This window comes from Rhineura floridana, chromosome 1, assembly GCF_030035675.1.
Source record: "Rhineura floridana isolate rRhiFlo1 chromosome 1, rRhiFlo1.hap2, whole genome shotgun sequence".
NCBI classification, from domain to species: domain Eukaryota; kingdom Metazoa; phylum Chordata; class Lepidosauria; order Squamata; family Rhineuridae; genus Rhineura; species Rhineura floridana.
In genome coordinates this window covers 303,220,594-303,241,301 of record NC_084480.1, presented here as the reverse complement: position 1 = coordinate 303,241,301, position 20,708 = coordinate 303,220,594, and the positions used below count along the sequence as shown (strand labels likewise).

Here is a 20,708-nt window from a genome sequence, read left to right as displayed (position 1 = left end):
TTTGTGATTACTTGTGCCATCCCTAGCCAGATTATTTTCCTGTCCTTTCCTGGTCTTTTTGCATACTCTTTTGTGCTAAATATCAATGAAAGGCATTAGGGCACTTAAGGAAAAGAAAAGTGGTTTAAATCGTTTACTCCTACATGTTGCTTGTCATTCTCCCATTTCTAGTATCATCAGGCATAGCCTGAATTTTACAAAGCATATCATAATGTAGACCTCAAATGTGATAATAATTCAGGCTATGTCTCCCCCCTCCTTCTCTTTAGAATACAAAAAAGCCCGCCAGGAAATTAAAAAGAAATCTTCAGACACCCTGAAACTACAGAAGAAAGCAAAGAAAGGTAAATTTCCCCATGTTTTTCCTTATTCCCTTGGTGTAGTGCTGGTCTGAAGTTTCCATTTTTGATTGCAGTGATAGCTGTGTCTATATGATTATACACATAAATCACTGCATGAATGTATTGATGAATTTTATTCATGGAGTATCACCTAATGTCCATCCTGGAGCAAACTTTATGAAACTGAACCCTATTTGAAACTTATTTATTTATTTATTACTTGATTTATATCCTGCCCTTCCTCCCAGCAGGAGCCCAGCAGGAGGACCTTATTAGTGCACTACCAAACTGTAGCCTGTTATATACTGCTTATACCTTCTCTGTTCTTGGATCACAGAGGTGCCATTTCAGGTTTGCAGGAGGTGGACATGAGGTTTTGCAGCAAGGCTCAAAGGCTTCCCTCTCACATGGCATCCCTACTGGGTGGCTTCATCTTCAGTGTGAGGTTGCTAGGATTTACAACCTCCGTCTTTCATTTTAGCAATCCATGTGTGGCCATGAGCCATCATTTGAGAAGGTTTGAGCACAGCCAGCCTTACTGGCTTATGGATGACCCAATACACAGAGAAAAGACCCTACCCACTGGTCTTGCACATGCAGTTAGGGCCCAACCCTCAATCTTGGAAGCATTGCATTACCAAATTAGCACCTTCTGTGCTGTAAAATGCTTCTGCTCCAACCATTAAAATTTCTGGATACAAACGCATTCTAAAAGTTGACATCTTTCATGTTACTAAATTTCCCATGTACTGAATTATGCTCACTATTTTTATGCAACTGCAAAAATCATTGGAAAGCAAGCCTTCCTATTGACTGCCATGCAGCCACTAAATTAGGAAATTATGTTGTTCGCACCCCTTGTCTATTCCATCCCTAAACATTATAACTTCTATAGTCACTGCTGTTGTGTTGACTGTTGTAATAGCCATTTACTTGTGCCGAGTGGGAGGAAATTTGGATAAGGCAGTAGAACTAATTTTTCCATGTGGATGCACCATATGAAAGCCACTTGTGCATTTTAATCATGGATGTTACTTCATTGGCCTTTCCACTGAAATGATTTCAATATTTTGTTCACAGTTCTGGAGCAGGTATGTGTTTTGTGTGTGTGCCTACCTGTCCAATACTTTTACCCTAGTCATCCTGTAAAGTGGTCACCCGATTCTGTTTTATGCTTCCAGCTAGCCATATTGCCAATTTTGGAGACAGCAGGGGTAGAAAGAAGCAATTTCATGTCACCCTAGACCAGCCTTTCCCAACCAGTGTGTCTCCAGATGTTGTTGGACCACAACTCCCATCAGCCTCAGCCAGCATTGCCAATGGTCAAGAAAGATGGGAATTGTGGTCCAACAACATCTGGAGACACACTGGTTGAGAAAGGCTGCCCTAGACACTCTGCTGAACTGTCCCTTGCGAGTGCCAAGTATTTTAATTCAATTTGTACAACTTTATAAAAGGCGGGGGAGCCGGGTTAAGGTGCTGGGCTACGACCTGGGAGACCAAGGTTCGAATTCCCACACAGCCATGAAGCTCACTGGGTGACCTTGGGCCAGTCACTGCCTCTCAGCCTCAGAGGAAGGCAATAGTAAACCCCCTCTGAATACTGCTTAGGCAGAAGAAAGAGAGTAGTGCTTGAATACCACATGGAGAAGGGGCTAGCAGGGTGACTTGAATAAAGCAGAGAGAAAAGACATCTCAGTAATACTGAGGGAAACTGAACAAGAAACAGGGTATAATATGAGGAGAAATAGTTTCGTCTTCAGGCATTTTCAACAACAATTTCAACATATTCAACAACTAAGCATACAAGGGAAAACACTCTCAGAACCACACAGCCAATCAGAGCATGTCCTACCTCAGCAAGGATCATGCACCTCCACGCATCCCCCTCTTGGCCAGCTGCTCATAACAGAATTAACCCTTATGTTCCTAACTGAATGATCCCTGGTGTTGTTTTTCCAACAGAAAGTCCCTTTTCTGTGAGGTACCTCCTGTTTGGCCACTACTGTTGCTGATCACACCAACATCTAGAAGCATGTTTTTGAACAAACGGGAAAGCTTGAAACTAGGGATGGGCAAGTTCCCAAAGGCTCACCCTCAGATTAATGCAGAAATTAATTAAGTTCATCCAGGGGGATCATGGGAAGAATTTGGAGGATGTTTCTAAGCCAATCTAAGGAAAAATTACCATTGCCACTCCATGCCTGTATTGGGAAAAGAGGCTGCAGAAGATAATGTCAAGACTGGGGAGATGAGTTAAAAGATGGAGGGAGTGTGTTTGGGTGCTTTGGGGATGTAAGAAGGCAATGGAAACATGGATATGAGGGCAGGGGAGTCAGGATTTCTTGAATCGTGATCTGCACTAAAGGAGAGCTTTGGGGCTTTTTAAAGTACACCTCAATTGTGAGGTCAGCTTTAACAAGCTCCTTGCGTTTTGTTCCTGAACCTAGCTAGGGTGAACTTTGCCAACAGGTCGGGTGCAGGAAGGTGGAAGCAATGAAAACATTCCCCTCCCTCCTACAAGTGTTGGCAGTATACAAATTCCCTTATATTTAAATAAGGGTTTCTACAGATAGATACATTAGATCAAGGTTAGCCAACATTTATGTATGTGTGTATTTTATAAAAATATTTATGTACCAGTATTCATTACAAAAATATCAAAGCGGTTTACAGTAATCATCACACAGAGAGAGAGAGTGTGTGAGTGTGAGAGTGTGTGAGTGTGAGAGTGTGTGAGTGTGAGAGAGTGTGAGTGTGAGAGTGTGTGAGTGTGAGAGTGAGAGAGTAAAACCATGTAAAAAACATGGCGCCCTCTGGACGACATTAGGGTACAACTCCCATTATCTCTCACCATTGTCCATCCTAGTTGGAGCTGATGGGAGCTGGGAATCCAATGACATCTGCAGGGCACCACATTGGCTACCCCTGTATGAGGTTATAATTTTAGCATGGCATATTTTGATGTGGGTTTGAGTAGGCACTAATCTACCCCCAAACAGCTTGTATAGAGATACCTTAAAACAGTGCAGGGGAAACTGGAGCGCCTTCATAATGTATAGACAGGAGTATTCATTGAATAAAGCTTCTGTGTCAGAGTATTAATGAATTGCCCCACATGGGTTGAACAAAATGGCTTAGGGAGTGAGAGTGGCAATGAGGAGTCTAGGAAGTGTGGAAACATGTCCTGTGGTATAGTGATGCGTACAGTGGATTTTAAGTAAACTTTCTCAGATGCAGCATCCATATTTTCTTATTTGTCTTATTTGTTGTTTGTCGTAGTCTCTTGTCTGGCATCTGTACGTACACAATGGGTCCTTTAGAACGGAAATCTGTCCCTCATGTTGTCTGTGCGTGTGTCTATGGGAGCTACATAAAGAGAGAATTAGTACAGTTCTCCACATGTAAACTATTTTAACTTTGTTTTGTGATGTGTTTGGATTATTACTACTTAGTAGTATTTCTGCCACATCTTTTAGGACAAGCCCTCACAAGGTGGCTTACAGTAAAAATGTTGAAAACAAAATTATAAGAGGCATGCTGTTGAAAATCCCTGTCTTATTAAAATGAAGGTATACATTCCAAACGTTTACATTTTCTCTCAGTATTAAAATCAAAGCCACTTTGGAAAATGGTTTCCTTTTTAGATTTGGGGTGCTTTCAGATCTTATTGGTGGAACAGTTTATTATGCTGCTTATGCATGCAAGGTTTGAGAAGCATCCACATGATGTTGCCCTCAACAAAATGTTATCCCATATTATTTCTCCATTTAACCCAGATTACTATTTCCATGGAAAATCTTTTAAATTAAAGAAAAAACCCGAAAAACACAGAAATGGCAAATATGGATTATTACATTATTTGTTTGTTCATTAACTCAACTTATATCCTGTCTTTCCTCCCAAAGGAGCCCCGGACAGCAAAACCTCAATAATAATGTTAAAAACATGGGGAAAGGGCCATAGCTCAGTGGTAGAGCTTCTGCCTTGCATGCAGAAGGCCCCAAGTTCAATCCCTGGTGTCCCCAGGCAGGGCTGGGAGAGACTACTGCCTGAAACCCTGGAAAACCACTGCCATTCAAGGTAGACAATACTGAGCTAGATGGGCCAGTGGTCTGATTCAGCATTAGACAGCGTCCTATGTTCCTATATTCCAAAAACAGTTCCAAACATTCTAAAAACAGTTTAACAAAACATTCTCTCAGGCAGCGATTCCAAGTTTGCCAGGAGCAACATCTTTCAGCTATCAAATGCCTGGGTAAACAAGAATATTTTAAAATTCCTCCTGAAAGTCAATAATGAGGGAGATGACGCACCACAGCAGGGAGGGCATTCCAGAAATGGAGAGCTACCATGAAAAGGCCCTGTCATGGGTCAACACCAACCGGGCAGCCCTGGAGAGGAGGAGATGTAAGATAGCATTTTGGTGAAGATGACCTTGTGTGGAAACCATGTAAAATTTTCATTCATGAGCTGCTCACACTGAACTGATGTGTGGAAGCACCATTGTGTGTTAAAGGTTCTAGTAGCGTTTGAGAATTAAAGCCTGATTGTATTACTTAATATGAAGTGACTTAAAATCACTTCAAGTTTGTTTGATTCATTCTGCCAGTTTTTAGTTCAAAAGAATTTTTGTGGATCTGCTAAAGTTCCAATTTCAATTTTGCAGTCTTTTTTTTAAATTATGTGGAAGCCATAATGTAGTGGTGTGATATTTGTACAAATACCAGGATGGTAAATTGAGAGTATGAATGTGTAGTTAATGTGAGGGGTGCCTTTTTCTTAAGAAAATAGAATTTCCCATTGGAGATCTGGAATTTATTGCAGTACAGGATTCCCTCCCCCCCCATATGTTACATTATATATATTTTTGTTTACTTTGGTACTTAACCAACAGTACAGCAAGAGCTTCTGTAGCCTTGGATCTGTATATTTAGCTAAATACCATTTTTAAGCAGAAAACGTGGCTTCCAGCACTTGAACCTGGGGAGAGATCTCAAGTGAACCCTTTGGCACTTTCCCTCTGGCCATTTCTCCCCCTCACAGGGAGAATTGAACAAACTAGGGACCTCCTGCATTTTATTTAAATGTGATCTCTGTGAGCATGTAGGATAAAACTGATTTATTAACAATTTGATTGCCCAACCTATCGTAACATAAAGTATAAAAATTTGGCAAAACCACTTCGAGCAGCACAAGATAATCCTGGAGTTTACATTAATATTTTGGCACCATTGAATAAGATGGCTTATTGTTAAGTCTCCCATTTTTAGATTGTATGTCTCTAGGTATTATAAATATAGGTGCTTGGGTGGTTTTTCATATATCTCATATAAAACTTTCTCATCAGAAATATGTTCAGGCTTTAGTATTAAAACGTTTTGTTGTGGAAAACTACATTAATTTCCATTTTTAAAAACTGCATATAGAAGGGGGTCGAGGGCAGTTTTTCTGAGAGATTGCAGTTCCTGTTGGGTATAGAAGTAAATGATGAGCTCTTGGCACATTTGGGGGATTAATCTGCTGCATTAGAAATGTACTTTTCAGACTCTTTTTCTGAGAGTACTTGCATACTCCAAGTACCTAAAGAAGTCAAGAAGTCACATTACTGTTTCGTATACTCCAGTAATGTGAATATTTTTAGTGCAAATGCATTTTTAAGGTCATACTAATGTGCTTTGCATAATATGCTTTATATAATACGGAGATAAATATGGAGGAAGGCATCTGTAATGGATGCTGTTCAAGACTTGGAAAGCTCTTGGTTGGAGAGAGGAATGTGTGGATGTATTGCTAGTCTTTGCTTTAAAATATGTGAATATTCTAGTGGTCAAGTGGTGATATTTTTCTCAAGTATCCTACAGAGAAAAATATATATATGCACAAAATTGCCTAAAAATAAAAATTGTGCAGCTATTTAAACTAAGCAGCTGTATGCAAATTTGTATATTCTAGTTGCATAATTTGGGGTTTGTGCTTGCAGGTTTTTTAAATAGAGAATTCCACTCCATCCTGGCTTATATATGCATAAAGGATGTGGAAGATCCTTAAGTGAAGTTCCAGATGGAGTAGAAAGGGTCAATTGAGATGACTCCAAATCATGATTTGGAGGAGCCAGTAGTGTGCTGTAGGCTCATGTGCCCTTCTTTCCTTCCGTCTTTCACACCGATTTCCTCCTCTAATAATAATTTTCCTTGACTTCTGAATTGAGCAGACTGTGGTTAGTGCTAACTTCCAACCTATGATTTGAGACCATAGTTTGCAAAGCCACTTCAAATCATGATTTTCAAATTGCGGTTTTGAGGTTAGTGATAGCCATAGTTTGCCTGATTTCTTTGTCACTGGAAACTATGGCTAGAGGTGGGGGGGAACCCTGGAAATGGAGCCTGGAGCTGGTTTGCAAGAATGGAGATGGGGAGCATGCAAGCTCATATCATAGACCCGATCCTCCAAACCAAGGCTTAAAAAATCAGAATGTCATATTTAAATTGAACTCTCTTCACAAATCGAACGTTTCCCCTGGTTCCCCATCTAATTCATCAAGTTACATCATGTAAATATTTGAAGGACCAGCTGCCGAGATGGAACAACTTGAGTGTTTAACAAAGCTGAATAAAATTAAACTGGCTTGAGTACAACATGATTTTGTTGGTGGGGAAATTAGCACTTCAACCTTAGCAATTTTGAAATGGAAAGAAAGAAGCCAACGACATGAACAGAATCTTTTTGCTTCTCTTCAAGCTGCTAATGATGTATATAAACACTAGGAGTTCTAGAACGCTGGTTTTGACTTATTTTATTTTCCTTTCCTGTGTCAATTTTTGTATCCTGCTCACCTTCTCGACAGCTGAGGCGCTGGGTAAGTCTAAGCTGCACTGTATCCCTGGTGGCTGGTTGGTGTAATTCTTGCTGTGGCCCCTGTATGGTTGTCTAGTCTCTACTAGCTGCCTAGACTTTAATGTTGAATTTAAAATCCTTACACCTTTTGGCCTTGAAACCCAAGAGCAAGTGTTAGCATCCATCTCCTCAGTCAGATGCTACGTGAAATCCATAGTGATCCACCTGATCTGGAAAATATTTAGGGTCAGTACTGGCATCAAATGGTTAAGCTCCCACCATGCCCTCAAATACTTCTCAAGTTCAGAGGCAGTGTGGTTATCTATGCCTGGATTATTTTCTAGTCCAGACTTGCAGAATTCATATATTCCAGTGTACTGCTGTTGCTTTTTCATAGTAAGAAAATGATAAGCAGAAAATAGCTCCCCATCTCATTAGCCCAGGAAGGAGCTAGAATACTGTAGCTGAAATCACAGCCCAATTCATATAACCAAATCGATGCAAAGGATTTAAGCAGTATTTACTGATTTATAAGATTTCTTACCGGCCTGTCATCATAAGGTCCAAGGCAGGTTACAGCAAATGAAATTACAATCATAAAAACCAGATAAAATCATTACAATTATGAAATGCGTAAACCTATTCCAAATGGAACAATATAAATTCAGCAAAAAAAGTGGGTCCCCCAAAAACAAAATATGAATTATCAAAGGCCAAGGTAAAGAGGTACATCTTCAGCATAAGGTGGAAACTGTACAATGAAGATGCTAAATGCATCTCTGTGGGGAGGAAGTTGCACAATTTAGAGGCTGCCACAGAGAAAGCCCTCTTCTGGACCACTATTCCCCACACTTCTGGGTGTGGTGGAACAGAGTAGACTTCTCTGAGTGCTCTGGACCAGGTGTCCAAGTGACTCCTGTTGGAATGGAGACACCATCAGATTTGCATTTCTTTACAATCTCTGCAGACTAATTTCAGATACGTATGTACTTTTTAAAGTAGCCTAAAATCCTTATTTGTAATCCATTGACCTTTAAAAAAATTATTGGATGTTATGCCTTGATTGATAACAAATATATGAGTTCTGTATATTGGAAATTGGTAGAAATGTTTTAATTCTTACTGCCCTCCACTGCTGGTTCTGAAGTGATATTTTGAGTTTGAGATGACTGAGAAGTCGAGCTGCTGGGAGTAGAAAATGGTTTTTGTTTATCCTGGAGTGTTGTGATCTTCAATAAGCTTGCAACAGGGAGATCTTATTAAATGTAGTGGTGAGACCCTCCAGATGTTGGTGGACTACAACTCCCATCATCTCTGACAATTGGCCATGTTCCCTAGGGGTGATGGGAGTCGGAGTCCAAAGAAACATAAAGGGAGCTTACTGTCTAAATTTGAACAGTGGGAAAGACAACAGATCAAGAGAGGGATAAATGTACATAAAGGGTGAGGGGGAACAAAAGCCTCTCTTGTTAGATGTGGAGAAGTAGAGTTTTGAGAAGGGATCTGAAGGAGTTGTGAGAGCAAGCCAATGGCATTTGGGTGTGTTGAAGCCCCAGAACCCTCTGCTAGTGCATGTGGGGTGTGCCCTATTGATCCCTGTGGCTGGCCAGGATTATGAAGTCTCTAACTCAGTGGGGAGCTCTCCCACGGGCCAGTTTGACAGGTGGGCAGGGTGCCTTGTCATCACGATGACATCAAGTGAACCAGCTTCAAAGGAAGGAATCGGGAGCGCTCTCTTAAGGACTGCAAAGGAAGATCCCTGCCAAAAATGTATTTGCAGCCACTGTCGATTGACTCTGCACCCCTTAATTTTGGCAGGGACTGGCTCCACCTCGGAGCTCCAATTAGGAGCTCTGAAATGGAACCAATCCCAATGGAGCTTGCATTTGGTGCCAAATGTAAAAGGGGCCTAATAAAAGCTTGCCAAAGAATAATTGGGAGTGCACTTCAAAGGTTGTGCTGTTGCAGCCGCATCGTTCCCTGCCCCTTCTTTTCCTGACTTCGCTTATGACATCAGGTGTGGAGCAAGTAGGCGTGGCTTGGGGAAAACTGTCCTGTGGGCTCGAGTCACTGGTCTCTAGGACCTTTTGCTAGAGGGCATATCCTCCTCCTCTTCATGGCAGTTTAGATGACTTCACTGTTCAATGCAGGATAAGCATGTTTCATGTATGTAATTGAGTGGATAACTTGTCAAGATTTTTTGTGGAGAGGAGAGGAGTGCTAGGTATGTGTGTGCCCTATCTGATGACATGCATCTGTGAAGGGATGAGATGCATGCAGTGCTATGTACAACCTTCCTGTGAAATTTCTCTGTGTGTGTGTGTGTGTTATACTATAGCTTGAAATTAAAGAGGAAGCTTAGGACCTCTGCTTCCAAGGGAAGTTAAGAACATAAGAACATAAGAAGAGCCTGCTGGATCAGGCCAGTGGCCCATCTAGTCCAGCATCCTGTTCTCACAGTGGCCAACCAGGTGCCTGGGGGAAGCCCGCAAGCAGGACCCGAGTGCAAGAACACTCTCCCCTCCTGAGGCTTCCGGCAACTGGTTTTCAGAAGCATGCTGCCTCTGACTAGGGTGGCACAGCACAGCCATCATGGCTAGTAGCCATTGATAGCCCTGTCCTCCATGAATTTGTCTAATCTTCTTTTAAAGCCGTCCAAGCTGGTGGCCATTACTGCATCTTGTGGGAGCAAATTCCATAGTTTAACTATGCGCTGAGTAAAGAAGTACTTCCTTTTGTCTGTCCTGAATCTTCCAACATTCAGCTTCTTTGAATGTCCACGAGTTCTAGTATTATGAGAGAGGGAGAAGAACTTTTCTCTATCGACTTTCTCAATGCCATGCATAATTTTATACACTTCTATCATGTCTCCTCTGACCCGCCTTTTCTCTAAACTAAAAAGCCCCAAATGCTGCAACCTTTCCTCGTAAGGGAGTCGCTCCATCCCCTTGATCATTCTGGTTGCCCTCTTCTGAACCTTTTCCAACTCTATAATATCCTTTTTGAGATGAGGCGACCAGAACTGTACACAGTATTCCAAATGCGGCCGCACCATAGATTTATACAATGGCATTATGATATCGGCTGTTTTATTTTCAATACCTTTCCTAATTATCGCTAGCATGGAATTTGCCTTTTTCACAGCTGCCGCACACTGGGTCGACATTTTCATCGTGCTGTCCACTACAACCCCGAGGTCTCTCTCCTGGTCGGTCACCGCCAGTTCAGACCTCATGAGCGTATATGTGAAATTCAGATTTTTTGCTCCAATATGCATAATTTTACACTTGTTTATATTGAATTGCATTTGCCATTTTTCTGCCCATTCACTCAGTTTGGAGAGGTCTTTTTGGAGCTCTTCGCAATCCCTTTTTGTTTTAACAACCCTGAACAATTTAGTGTCATCAGCAAACTTGGCCACTTCACTGCTCACTCCTAATTCTAGGTTATTAAGGAACAAGTTGAAAAGTACAGGTCCCAATACCGATCCTTGAGGGACTCCACTTTCTACAGCCCTCCATTGGGAGAACTGTCCGTTTATTCCTACTCTCTGCTTTCTGCTTCTTAACCAATTTCTTATCCACAAGAGGACCTCTCCTCTTATTCCATGACTGCTAAGCTTCCTCAGAAGCCTTTGGTGAGGTACCTTGTCAAACGCTTTTTGAAAGTCTAAGTACACTATGTCCACTGGATCACCTCTATGTATATGCTTGTTGACACTCTCAAAGAATTCTAATAGGTTACTGAGACAGGACTTTCCCTTGCAGAAGCCATGCTGGCTCTGCTTCAGCAAGGCTTGTTCTTCTATGTGCTTAGTTAATCTAGCTTTAATCATACTTTCTACCAGTTTTCCAGGGACGGAAGTTAAGCTAACTGGCCTGTAATTTCCGGGATCCCCTCTGGATCCCTTTTTGAAGATTGGCGTTACATTTGCCACTTTCCAGTCCTCAGGCACGGAGGAGGACCCAAGGGACAAGTTACATATTTTAGTTGCAAAGTTGCAAAGCAAGGTTCCCATTTGAGACCATCCTAATATGTAGCTAGTGGAGTAATACTGATATTAAGTATGATACTGAAGTTGGTGTCTTCCTAGCATGCTTCCTAAATAGTGGGAGTTGAATGGGACCATAGGTTTGAGCCTTCTGCTTCGGTGAACTCCTAGTTGCACTCATATGGTATCTCTTAGTACTTACAGAAGCCTGTCGAAGGATTTAATTCAGATGTAATGTCTTCAGGTAAAAGCTTCTGCCATGCACAGTTGCACCTGAGCAGCCAGACACTAACAAGCAATGCTTGGAGTCTGAGCTCTTTAATTTCTTCCTGCAGTTGAAATAACGGCTTGCGTGTCCTGTGTCATGCAGCTGTGATCTTGCAGATTTCAAGGAACGTTCAGTGGGGTGGAGGTTAATTGTGTTTGGGGAGATGATGCCCCGGCTGTCTCCAGCTTTTTTTTGGGGGGGGGGGAAGGGGAGGAAGCCATCCTGTGGTGACTGTGACCTAGGACAGCCCCGAAAGCTGTAAACTCAGTCATGGTGAGGAGATAGAGGCATGGTTGATGGTGAGTGTGGGATATGTGAACATAGAGTATCCTGTGCCGTTTCAGAGGATTCTGGGTAACACTTTTGCAGGGCTTGGCAAGGTTGAGGACAATGCCACACCATACATCTAAAGCACCATTATACCAATTTAACAGTCAGGGCTTCCCCCAAAGCATCCTGGGAACTGTAGTTTTTTAAGGGTCCTGACCTAACAGAGCTACAATTTCCAGCTCCCTTAACAAGCTACAGTTCCCAGGATTCTCCGTGGCTGTTAAAGTGGTATAATAGCACTGTAATTGTACGATGTGGTTGTGACCAGTGATTGGCAACTCAGACCTTAATGGATCCTGTGCTGACTGAGAACCAAGATGGCAGGACTGGCTCTATACTGTAGCCTTCCCCAACTTATTATTGTCTAAATGTTGTTTGGACTACAACTCTCCTCAACCCTGACCATTGGTCATGCTGGCTGGGGCTGATGCGAGTTGGGAGTCCAGCAATATCTGGAAGGCACCAGGCTGGGGTAGGCTCCCATAGTGGGTCAAGGTCTTGGCAACTTCTTCTTGACCCATCAATCCCTTGAGTCAACAAGTGTTCTAAGTCTGTTCTAAGTCTTAATATAGCAAGCGTGGAAGGAACATTGTAGATGAAAGGGCAATACTGTGTGGCTGTAGGCAGAAGCACGGGATGGAAAAAACAGCATGAACTGTTGGGATGAAATGGAGAAGGTAATTTTGTGTGCTGTGATTCTTGGTCACGTGGAGACTGCTAGTCTGTAACTGAGCATAGGAATATCCACTGTACCTGTTAACTCTTCGCTTTTTGGGGAAGGGCTGTAGCTCATTGGCAGAGCATCTGCTTGTGTGCAGAAGATCTGTGGTTCAATCCCTGGCATCTCCAATTAGGGCTGGGAATGTCCCTTGCCTGTAACCCTGAAGGGCCACTGCTGATCAGTGTAAACAGTACTGAGCTAGGCTGACCAGTGGTATATCAAGGCTGCTTCCTATGTTCTTGTAGTAGGATTTTCTATGCATACAATATTTTCTCCAGAATAACAGTAGAATTGACTGTCTGTGAGCAGCTACATTTAGTCAAGGTTTATTTTTGTGTCATTAAACTTCGTATATTAAAAAGCCTTTTGGACAATCGCATATAATGTTTTTGGGTTTTTTGCAACATTTACTATGATGTTCCAACACGTCCCAAAACCCTGAAGACAAATGTACTGCTTTAATCAGCTGGTGTCTCATGCCGGCATCAATTTTATGGATGACCCTTTATGGTAACTTGTTCTAGAGAAGCTCATCAAATACGGTTCTAAACTATACCTAAACAATTCAGTATTTTCCTGGGGAATTTTAAAAGACGCTTAAGATTGGGGATGCAATATATTGGTGCGTTGAGTAGGAGATAAGAGCTGTGCATGCATCTGAATACAAATATCCCTGTTTGTCTGTAACCCAGTGCTTCAATTGAAGAATTTCCCTATTTTCTCTGTAAAGCTGGATTCCCTCCTTAATACATTTTTGTGAAAAGTTTGTATCTATACCAACTCCTATTCATTTAACTTTTGCTTATGAAGCTCGATTGATTTTAAATTGGGGATGAGGTAACCTCTTTTGCCTTCTGGAGCTAACAGCCTTCACTAAACTCTGGTGGGATGCATCCAGGTTCTTAGTGGGCTGGTGAGTCCTTGGACTTCACTACAGAGAGTTTGTGTTGCACAACCTTTATCTGTTCTCCAAATCAATCTTTCTACCCTTTATGGAACCCCTGTGCATCTGTCCCTAAACTTCTGCAGAGCATGTTCTAGATCATATATAGCTTTGCATGGTCATATGCATGCAGAAGGTCCTGAGTTCAATCCTTGGCATCTCCAGTTAAAAGGATGAGGTAGCAGGTGATAGAAAAGACCTCTGCTTGAGCTGCTGCCTATCAGAATAAGCTATACTGTGTTAGATGGACAAATACACTAACCTGATAGAAGGCAACTTCCTATGTTCATGTAATGGGTAGGCCAGGCTTTAGGGCCCCCATCATTGCCCTTCTTCAGGGGTGAGAAATGTGCAGCCCACAGGCAAAGATTCACCCATACAGCTATTTCTCCAAACCATGCCCACCTGTCCATCAGCTGATGTCAAACCAGGTGATGTCATCTGATCAGCTGGTGGGGTGGGATCGATGCTGTTGGGTGTTGTTTTGCCAGTGAATTCTCTGCAGGAAGCATGCTGGCAGAGCAGAACACTGCAGCCAGCAGGATTGAACTCTCTGCTCATCAGCTGGTGAGTGGAGGGTTCAGTCCTTCTGGGTGCTGCTTTGCTATCATGTGTTCCGCAGGGAACCCGCTGGCAAAGCAGACCCCACCTTTACAGGTAAACTTTGACATCATGATGTCAGATGATTGACAGGTGGGTGGCTCCTGCCTATCTGTCAAAGTTAGCCGCAGGGGTGGGGAGGGAGATAAAGATCTGGGCCCGTCTACCTAAAAATGATCCCCCATCTCTGCCCCACATAAACTAATAGTGCACCAGTAGTACATACACATCCCCCTATGGCTGCACATTGTGGGGGAAGACTGGTAATTGGAAGACAACAAGCCATCATCAGAAGAAGACCCTTGCTGGATTAGACCAAAGGCCCATCTAGTTCAGCATCCTGTTTCCCACAGTGCCCAGCCAGATGCCTGTGGGAGGCTCACAAGCAGGACATCAGCACAGTACTTTTCTGCTCATGTAATCCAGCAACTGGTATTCAGAGGCAGGCTGCCTCTGGTCCTGGAGGTAGTACACAGCTTTCATGATTAGTGGCAATTGAGTCACAAATTCATGGAGGCTGGGCAAGGCTAATTCTCTTTTAAAGCCACCCAAGTTGGTGGCCATCTCTATGTCTTGTGGCAGCAAATTCCATAAATGAACAATGCACTGCATGGAAAAGTACTTCCTTTATTCTTTCCTGAATCTCCCACCACTGAGTTTTATTGGATGACCTCAAGTTCTAATATTATATAAGAGGGAGAGAAATCTCTCTCTATCTACATTCTCCATGCATGTCCTCTGAGATGTTGGTCCACCATTGCTGACTTCTCGTTAAAGAAACCCCAAATAAGCTGCTAAAGATTCCTATGTTTTCCCTGCAAAAAGTTGGAAAACCACCAGCCCCATCTTGAATTGTTCCCATCTTGCCTTACATATTTGATAAAAATCAATCTTTAATTGCTGCTTGAAAACTTGAACCTCTTCTCTTCCTCCTCCTCATCTTTGTGGCCTCTTCTTAGAACTTGTTTCTTACATTTCACAATAGACATGTTTTGCTTATGAGATTTATATTTTACACTTCCTTACAAAGGAGTTGTATTAAACTCTTTGATTAAAACTGAAAATTCAGTTTAGTCAATGCAAATTCACTCAAATGATGATGGGGGAGGGTGGCAGGCTTGTCTGAAATGGGATTGATTGGAAAAGGGTCAACTGCATGTGACTTCTAGCCATATGAACAAGTTTGCCATGCACTCAGAGCTTGCTACACATGTGGAAAATGCGGGACAGATGTTTATGGGTTTTCTTGGGAATAGCTTGGGCCTAAAACAGCTTTTGCTTTTCTCAATAGGTAGAGGAGACATCCAGCCTCAGCTAGACAGCGCATTACAGGATGTGAACGATAAATACCTACTTCTTGAAGAAACAGAGAAACAGGCTGTTAGAAAAGCCCTAATTGAGGAACGTGGGAGATTCTGCTCATTCATTTCTATGCTGCGGCCTGTGATTGTGAGTTTTGTTCCAAGCCCTTACATCATCCATTTCCATGTTTTGACTCTCCAAAGAGTGCCATGCATTCCTGGTGTGTTGTATTTCAGTCCTGGTCCTCCATGATCATGATGGTATGAACGTGAAGCACTGGATTTATTCAAAGATGGCTTCATATAGTAAGAGTGGGAAGCTTCAGTCCAGGGGCAAAATCAAGACTTTCCCCCTCTTCTGACAGCTGGTGTAACACAGTGGCAAACAGCACAATCCTAACCATGTCTACTCAGAAATAAGTCCTATTGAATTCAATGGGACTTATTCCCATGTAAGTTGGGTTAGAATTGCAGCCAAAGGCTTGCAGACGTGCAGCTGCTTACTTGCAAAGATTCCACTGAACTCAGTGGAACGTAATACACGTAAGGTCTACTGAGTGGGTGTGTATGGGGATGGCACAGCACTGTAAAAGCATGAGATGCAAAGTCGTGGTTCAAGGCTCATTTAAGACTTAAACTCAGTAGGTGGACTTGTGCAAAACCCTTTCCTTTCTTCCACAGCCCCCTTCCCCACACTGGCACGTGCAATGTCTATTTATTTATATTTAAGGTATTTATATATTGCTCTTAATAATATTTACTCCAGGATAGTTTACAATGTAATTTAAAACACAGCAATAAAATATATGCCAAACCAATTAAAAGTAGTAATCAAACAACATGATTGGCACAGTACACAAATTTAAAAAATAGCAATAAAAACAGCAAAATGTAAACTTCCAATTCCAGTGTGTTAAAATATAGCATCCTTCTGATATTGTTTTGAAGCATAAACCATTAAAATGCCCGAGAGAATAAAAATGGGAAGAGAATTCCATGATTCCTTAAGTTCCCAAACTGCTTTCATTCATCTTCATGGGCAAGGCCAGCTGCGCAAGGCATTTCTTGTCGACATGGCATGTGCACTGGGGTTGGGGGTAGGGGAGGTGTTCATGTAGAGAGAAGAAATCAAAGAACTGCCATCAGTGGGATGGCCAAAATCAAGAGTCTGGAGGATGGAATGTTTAAACACCATTTCAGACATGATGCTTTCCATGCCAGTTCATAAGAACATAAAAGTCCTGTTGGATTATGCCAGAGGCCCATCTAGTCCAATATCCTCCTCTTGCAGTAGCCAACCAGATGCCTATGGAAAGCCCACAGGCAGGACCCCAAAGCACCCCACTTAGGATATACGGAGGCATACTGCCTCCTGATAGTGAAGGTAGAACATAACCATCAAGATTAGTGGCTATTGATGGCCTTATGATAAATGGTCACACATGGCTGCATGTAATTGGGAAAAGGTTTTGCCTTGTGATCAACCCTAACGATCCGATGAGGGTTTTTTTTTAATATGCATTGCAGCTTTTGCCTTAAGCACCGCCATACAGGTGTTTTTTTTAGGTGCTTTCAATGTTAGCTGACACTTAGACCTTCCTGAGTCCCTACAACCTCTAACAGGCAAGGGTCAATACCAAGGTATTTGTGGTTGTGATATTACAAAAACCAGTCCAAATCAGGTGTCAGGCAGTGATAGTATTTTGTTTGTTTTTAGAGACACTGACAAAGACTTTTTTCAATCCTTAACAAGAAAGTGCCTAATAAAATCATGCCATGGAGACAGATATTAAAATCTGGGCGTACTCAGCCTGGACACAGTCTAAATACATACTTAATTTTTTAAAAGTGTTATCTTTGTGAGGAAAACTAAGTTTACTAATGTAAGAGTGTACCTTACATTAATACTGGAGCTTTAGGCTGCAATCCTAAACACACTTATCAGGTAGTAAACTCCACTATAGAGCCTTAAACCAGCAGTGGGGAAACTCTGCCCTCCAGTCCTCATTAGGCCCGTGAGAACATTTTTGCCAAGCCATACACACCTGCCCTACTTCTGACGTCAATATAACATCAACAGTGGAGCAGGTGAAGACGTGACTGGGCTAATGGGTTTTTTCAGGCCTTGCCAATCAGCTGATCAATGGGGCTTCTGTACACAGCTATGCAAAAATGGCTCACCTTGGGTGCATTGCAACATCAGGTGATTGATAGGTGGGTGTCAGACATGACCTGCAGGGGGGTAGGGGGAGATGAGGATCTGGTCCACTGGCCATATTCGGTTTCCCACTCTGCCCTAAAGAGCTTGGGCCCAAGCCACTTGAAGGACTTCTTATATGAATCTACTTATCCTTTAAGATCAGCTGTTGTGCCCTCCTTACCATGTGCTGTTGCCTTCTGAGATGAGGTTGATGGCAACACGTGCCAGGACTTTTTCTATGGTGGCAACCCATTTACAGAACCCTAAGAGGTGAAGTTAGGTTCTTCCTCTTTATTTGTGTTCTGCTGGCAATCAAAACCTTTTTCTTTTTAAAACCATCTTTTGATTCTGTTACTGCTTAATACATTAATTGCCGGTACTGACCTTTGCTTATTGCTGTTGCTTTTAGTCTGCTAATCTGTGTTATGATGGTTGGATCATTGTTGCTTTTATATTTGTAAGGCTCTTTGAGCTGCTCCCCTTCCTTGGAGGAAAAGAGTATAATTGTATAAATAACCAATAACATCCAAGTAAGCATGCACAGCTCTGTAAATCTTTGAATTGATTAAAGCAGCGGTAACCAATATGGTGTCTTCCAGATGCGGTGGACTCCAACACCTATCATCCTTTAATGTTGGCAATGCTGGCTGAGGCTGATGGGAACTGTAGTCCAAAACACCTGGAGGGTACCACATTGGCTATCCCTGGATTAAAGCAACCAGCAAAGCCATTAGATCACTCACTGGGTATCTTGGCATGGCATATTCTACAGAGCAAATGGCTGAATGTTCTTGGAAGATGTGCAGCCTCCTTTTCTCAAACATTTAAAGCAAGAGCATAACTATTTATTTATATATTATTCATCACTTTTCACACAAAAACTGTCCCAAACCAACTTACAAATTAATAAGATGAAAAACATTAAAACACATGTAAAAATAATAGTAAAACAAAATACCTTTAAAAAAAGCTCATCCATGAATATTCACAAAAAAAGGATGAATCCTCCTCACCCCACTACAATTTCAAGAAACATATCTCAATACCCTTCAGATTAACACCCAAAAGCCTGGTGAACAAAAATGTTTTAGTCTGGCATCTAAAAACAGACAGTGATGGTGCCCAGACGTGCTTCCTTGGGGAGAACATTCCATACACAGGGAGCCACCACTGAAAAGGCCTGTTCTTGTATTGACTGTCGGAGAATGTTTTTGCAGTTCTTTTGGTTTGGTTTGCTTACCTCAGGGTTGACCAATTCCCTCCATAGCCCTTGGTCCCAATGCCAGATTTATGTCCAGTGGCAGCACCAAAAAGTGAGGGGCTTTGAGGCCTAAATAATCGGGGTGCTGTAGAAAAATTGCAGGATTAAAAAAAGGCAACAAAACTTTTATTATTATTATTATTATTATTATTATTATTAGTTGCTTTTTTTCCAAAATGGAACTCAAAGCGACTTACAAAAAAAATCGTGCTCAAAATGGCTTACAACAAAAGCAAACAACAGTTACAAAAACAATTTCATAATAAAATAATACAACAGCAGTAATAGAACAATAACAAATGTCACAGCAAACACAAAAACCTTTTCAATACTATAAATATAACATTACATTCTTTAGCAGGCCACATTACACCTCTTGGCAATATGGCAAAAATAAAAGGAAATTAAGACAGCTCTGTATTGCCCTTGAGCTCAACATTTCCAGGACAGTTCACAGCAAACTAAAGTGTTTTGCTGTAATAGTTATGTGATATCTCTCCTTCCCCAGCCCCACAGCTAATTTATAGACAGGAGATACCTTGATTGCATTGGGCCAAATAGTATGTCAGCTTTCACATTTCAAGGTATGCTCCTGTAGCACTTTAAGGTGAGACAATAAAATACATCCTTTTGGGGACCATAAACTATATCCTTTTATTTCATTGTATCTCCTGTCCTTTGAAAGCAATATGGCAACAACTGTTCAACTAAAAAGTCTTTTTTAAAGGTTTACAATTGAAGGAGTATTGACATCTACCTTGTCAGCCTCGCCTTTTCTGTAGTTCCAGTCACAAGCGTTTAATTCCTTTTGCTAACCTTTCCAAATTGTGCCTGTTTAAAGAACAGACTGGTGTATGTGCCTTTTCTTAGTAAGCTACACAGCTAGTATGTTGAAGTTGGGCAATGTTGCATTCACGGTAGAACCCGATGTGGGCAATGCTAATTTTCTGGGTTAAAAATAATAAATACAAAAACATTCCAGGAAGAAGAAATATCGATGCTGGGAGAAATAACGCATCTACAGACCATATCAGAAGATCTGAAAAGCCTCACCATGGACCCTCACAAGCTGCCACCATCAAGTGAACAGGTTAGTTTGACTGAGGAAAGGTAATCTATCCTATTTAGTGTGACTACTAAACCCCAAAGTGATGGAACTTCACATACCTGTAAAAGCTTAGAACACAATCCATTGAAAAGATTTCCCTGTGCAAACCCTATTGAAATGAATGGCAGCTGCAGAAGAGTACAGTCGTCTGACTGGGGCACTTATGTAGAAGGACTTACCAGTAGGCTGTGCCCTTGGCCTTCATCTGCATCAGACTTCCCCATCCTGGTACCCTCCAGGTGTTCCTGGACTACAACTCCGATCATCCCTGACCATTGGACATGTTGGCTGGGACTGATATGAGTTGTATTCTACCAACACCTGCAGGGTACAGGGTCAAGGAAGTGCGCTATAGGTGGTGCTTCATCAGATTTTTGGCAAGTAGCATTGGAATACTATTGGCAGAAAACAACCAGTTGCATTTTGGGAAAGGCTTGCTGTTCTGGAGGGCTCTCCAACAGGTGGGTGTTGAGAGAGAGAGAGACTGAAGGATGCTGGTAACTGTCATGACAATATCCTTCGTTTGTAATGTTAGAAATGAGATGCTAGTAGGTTAGATATGCTTAACAGATTCACTGTTGAATTGGTTGAGCCAACAGCAGCTAGTTTCAGGCCACCATTGACCAGTCCCTTGAAGCTGCCTTTTTTCTATGAATGCACAGGAATGAGGGTTCTCACGCTCTCCTCTTTGCCCGGTGGCTATTCAGATTCCTTATTTATCTGCCATTATGCATACCTAGGTGTGCATGGTTGCTGCCAGCAATAGTCTGAATAGGCAGGGTAATGGTAGGAAATCCCTCCCAATGA

The 20,708-nt window shown here is 42.0% G+C and overlaps 1 protein-coding gene across 15 annotated transcripts in view; it reads left to right on the top strand.

Moving 5' to 3' along the window:
• MTSS1 (MTSS I-BAR domain containing 1) overlaps positions 1–20,708 on the top strand; it is a 175,913-nt gene that overhangs the window by 132,289 nt on the left and 22,916 nt on the right. For 9 of the 15 annotated variants that reach the window (XM_061606302.1, XM_061606278.1, XM_061606364.1 and 6 more), the window contains exons 6-9: positions 270–344; positions 7,189–7,200; positions 15,323–15,480; positions 19,776–19,883. In XM_061606302.1, coding sequence (XP_061462286.1) covers positions 270–344; positions 7,189–7,200; positions 15,323–15,480; positions 19,776–19,883 — 353 coding nt within the window. The remainder of the gene's footprint in view (positions 1–269; positions 345–7,188; positions 7,201–15,322; positions 15,481–19,775; positions 19,884–20,708) is intronic. The other 6 variants (XM_061606310.1, XM_061606286.1, XM_061606347.1 and 3 more) reach the window with 1 other exon arrangement.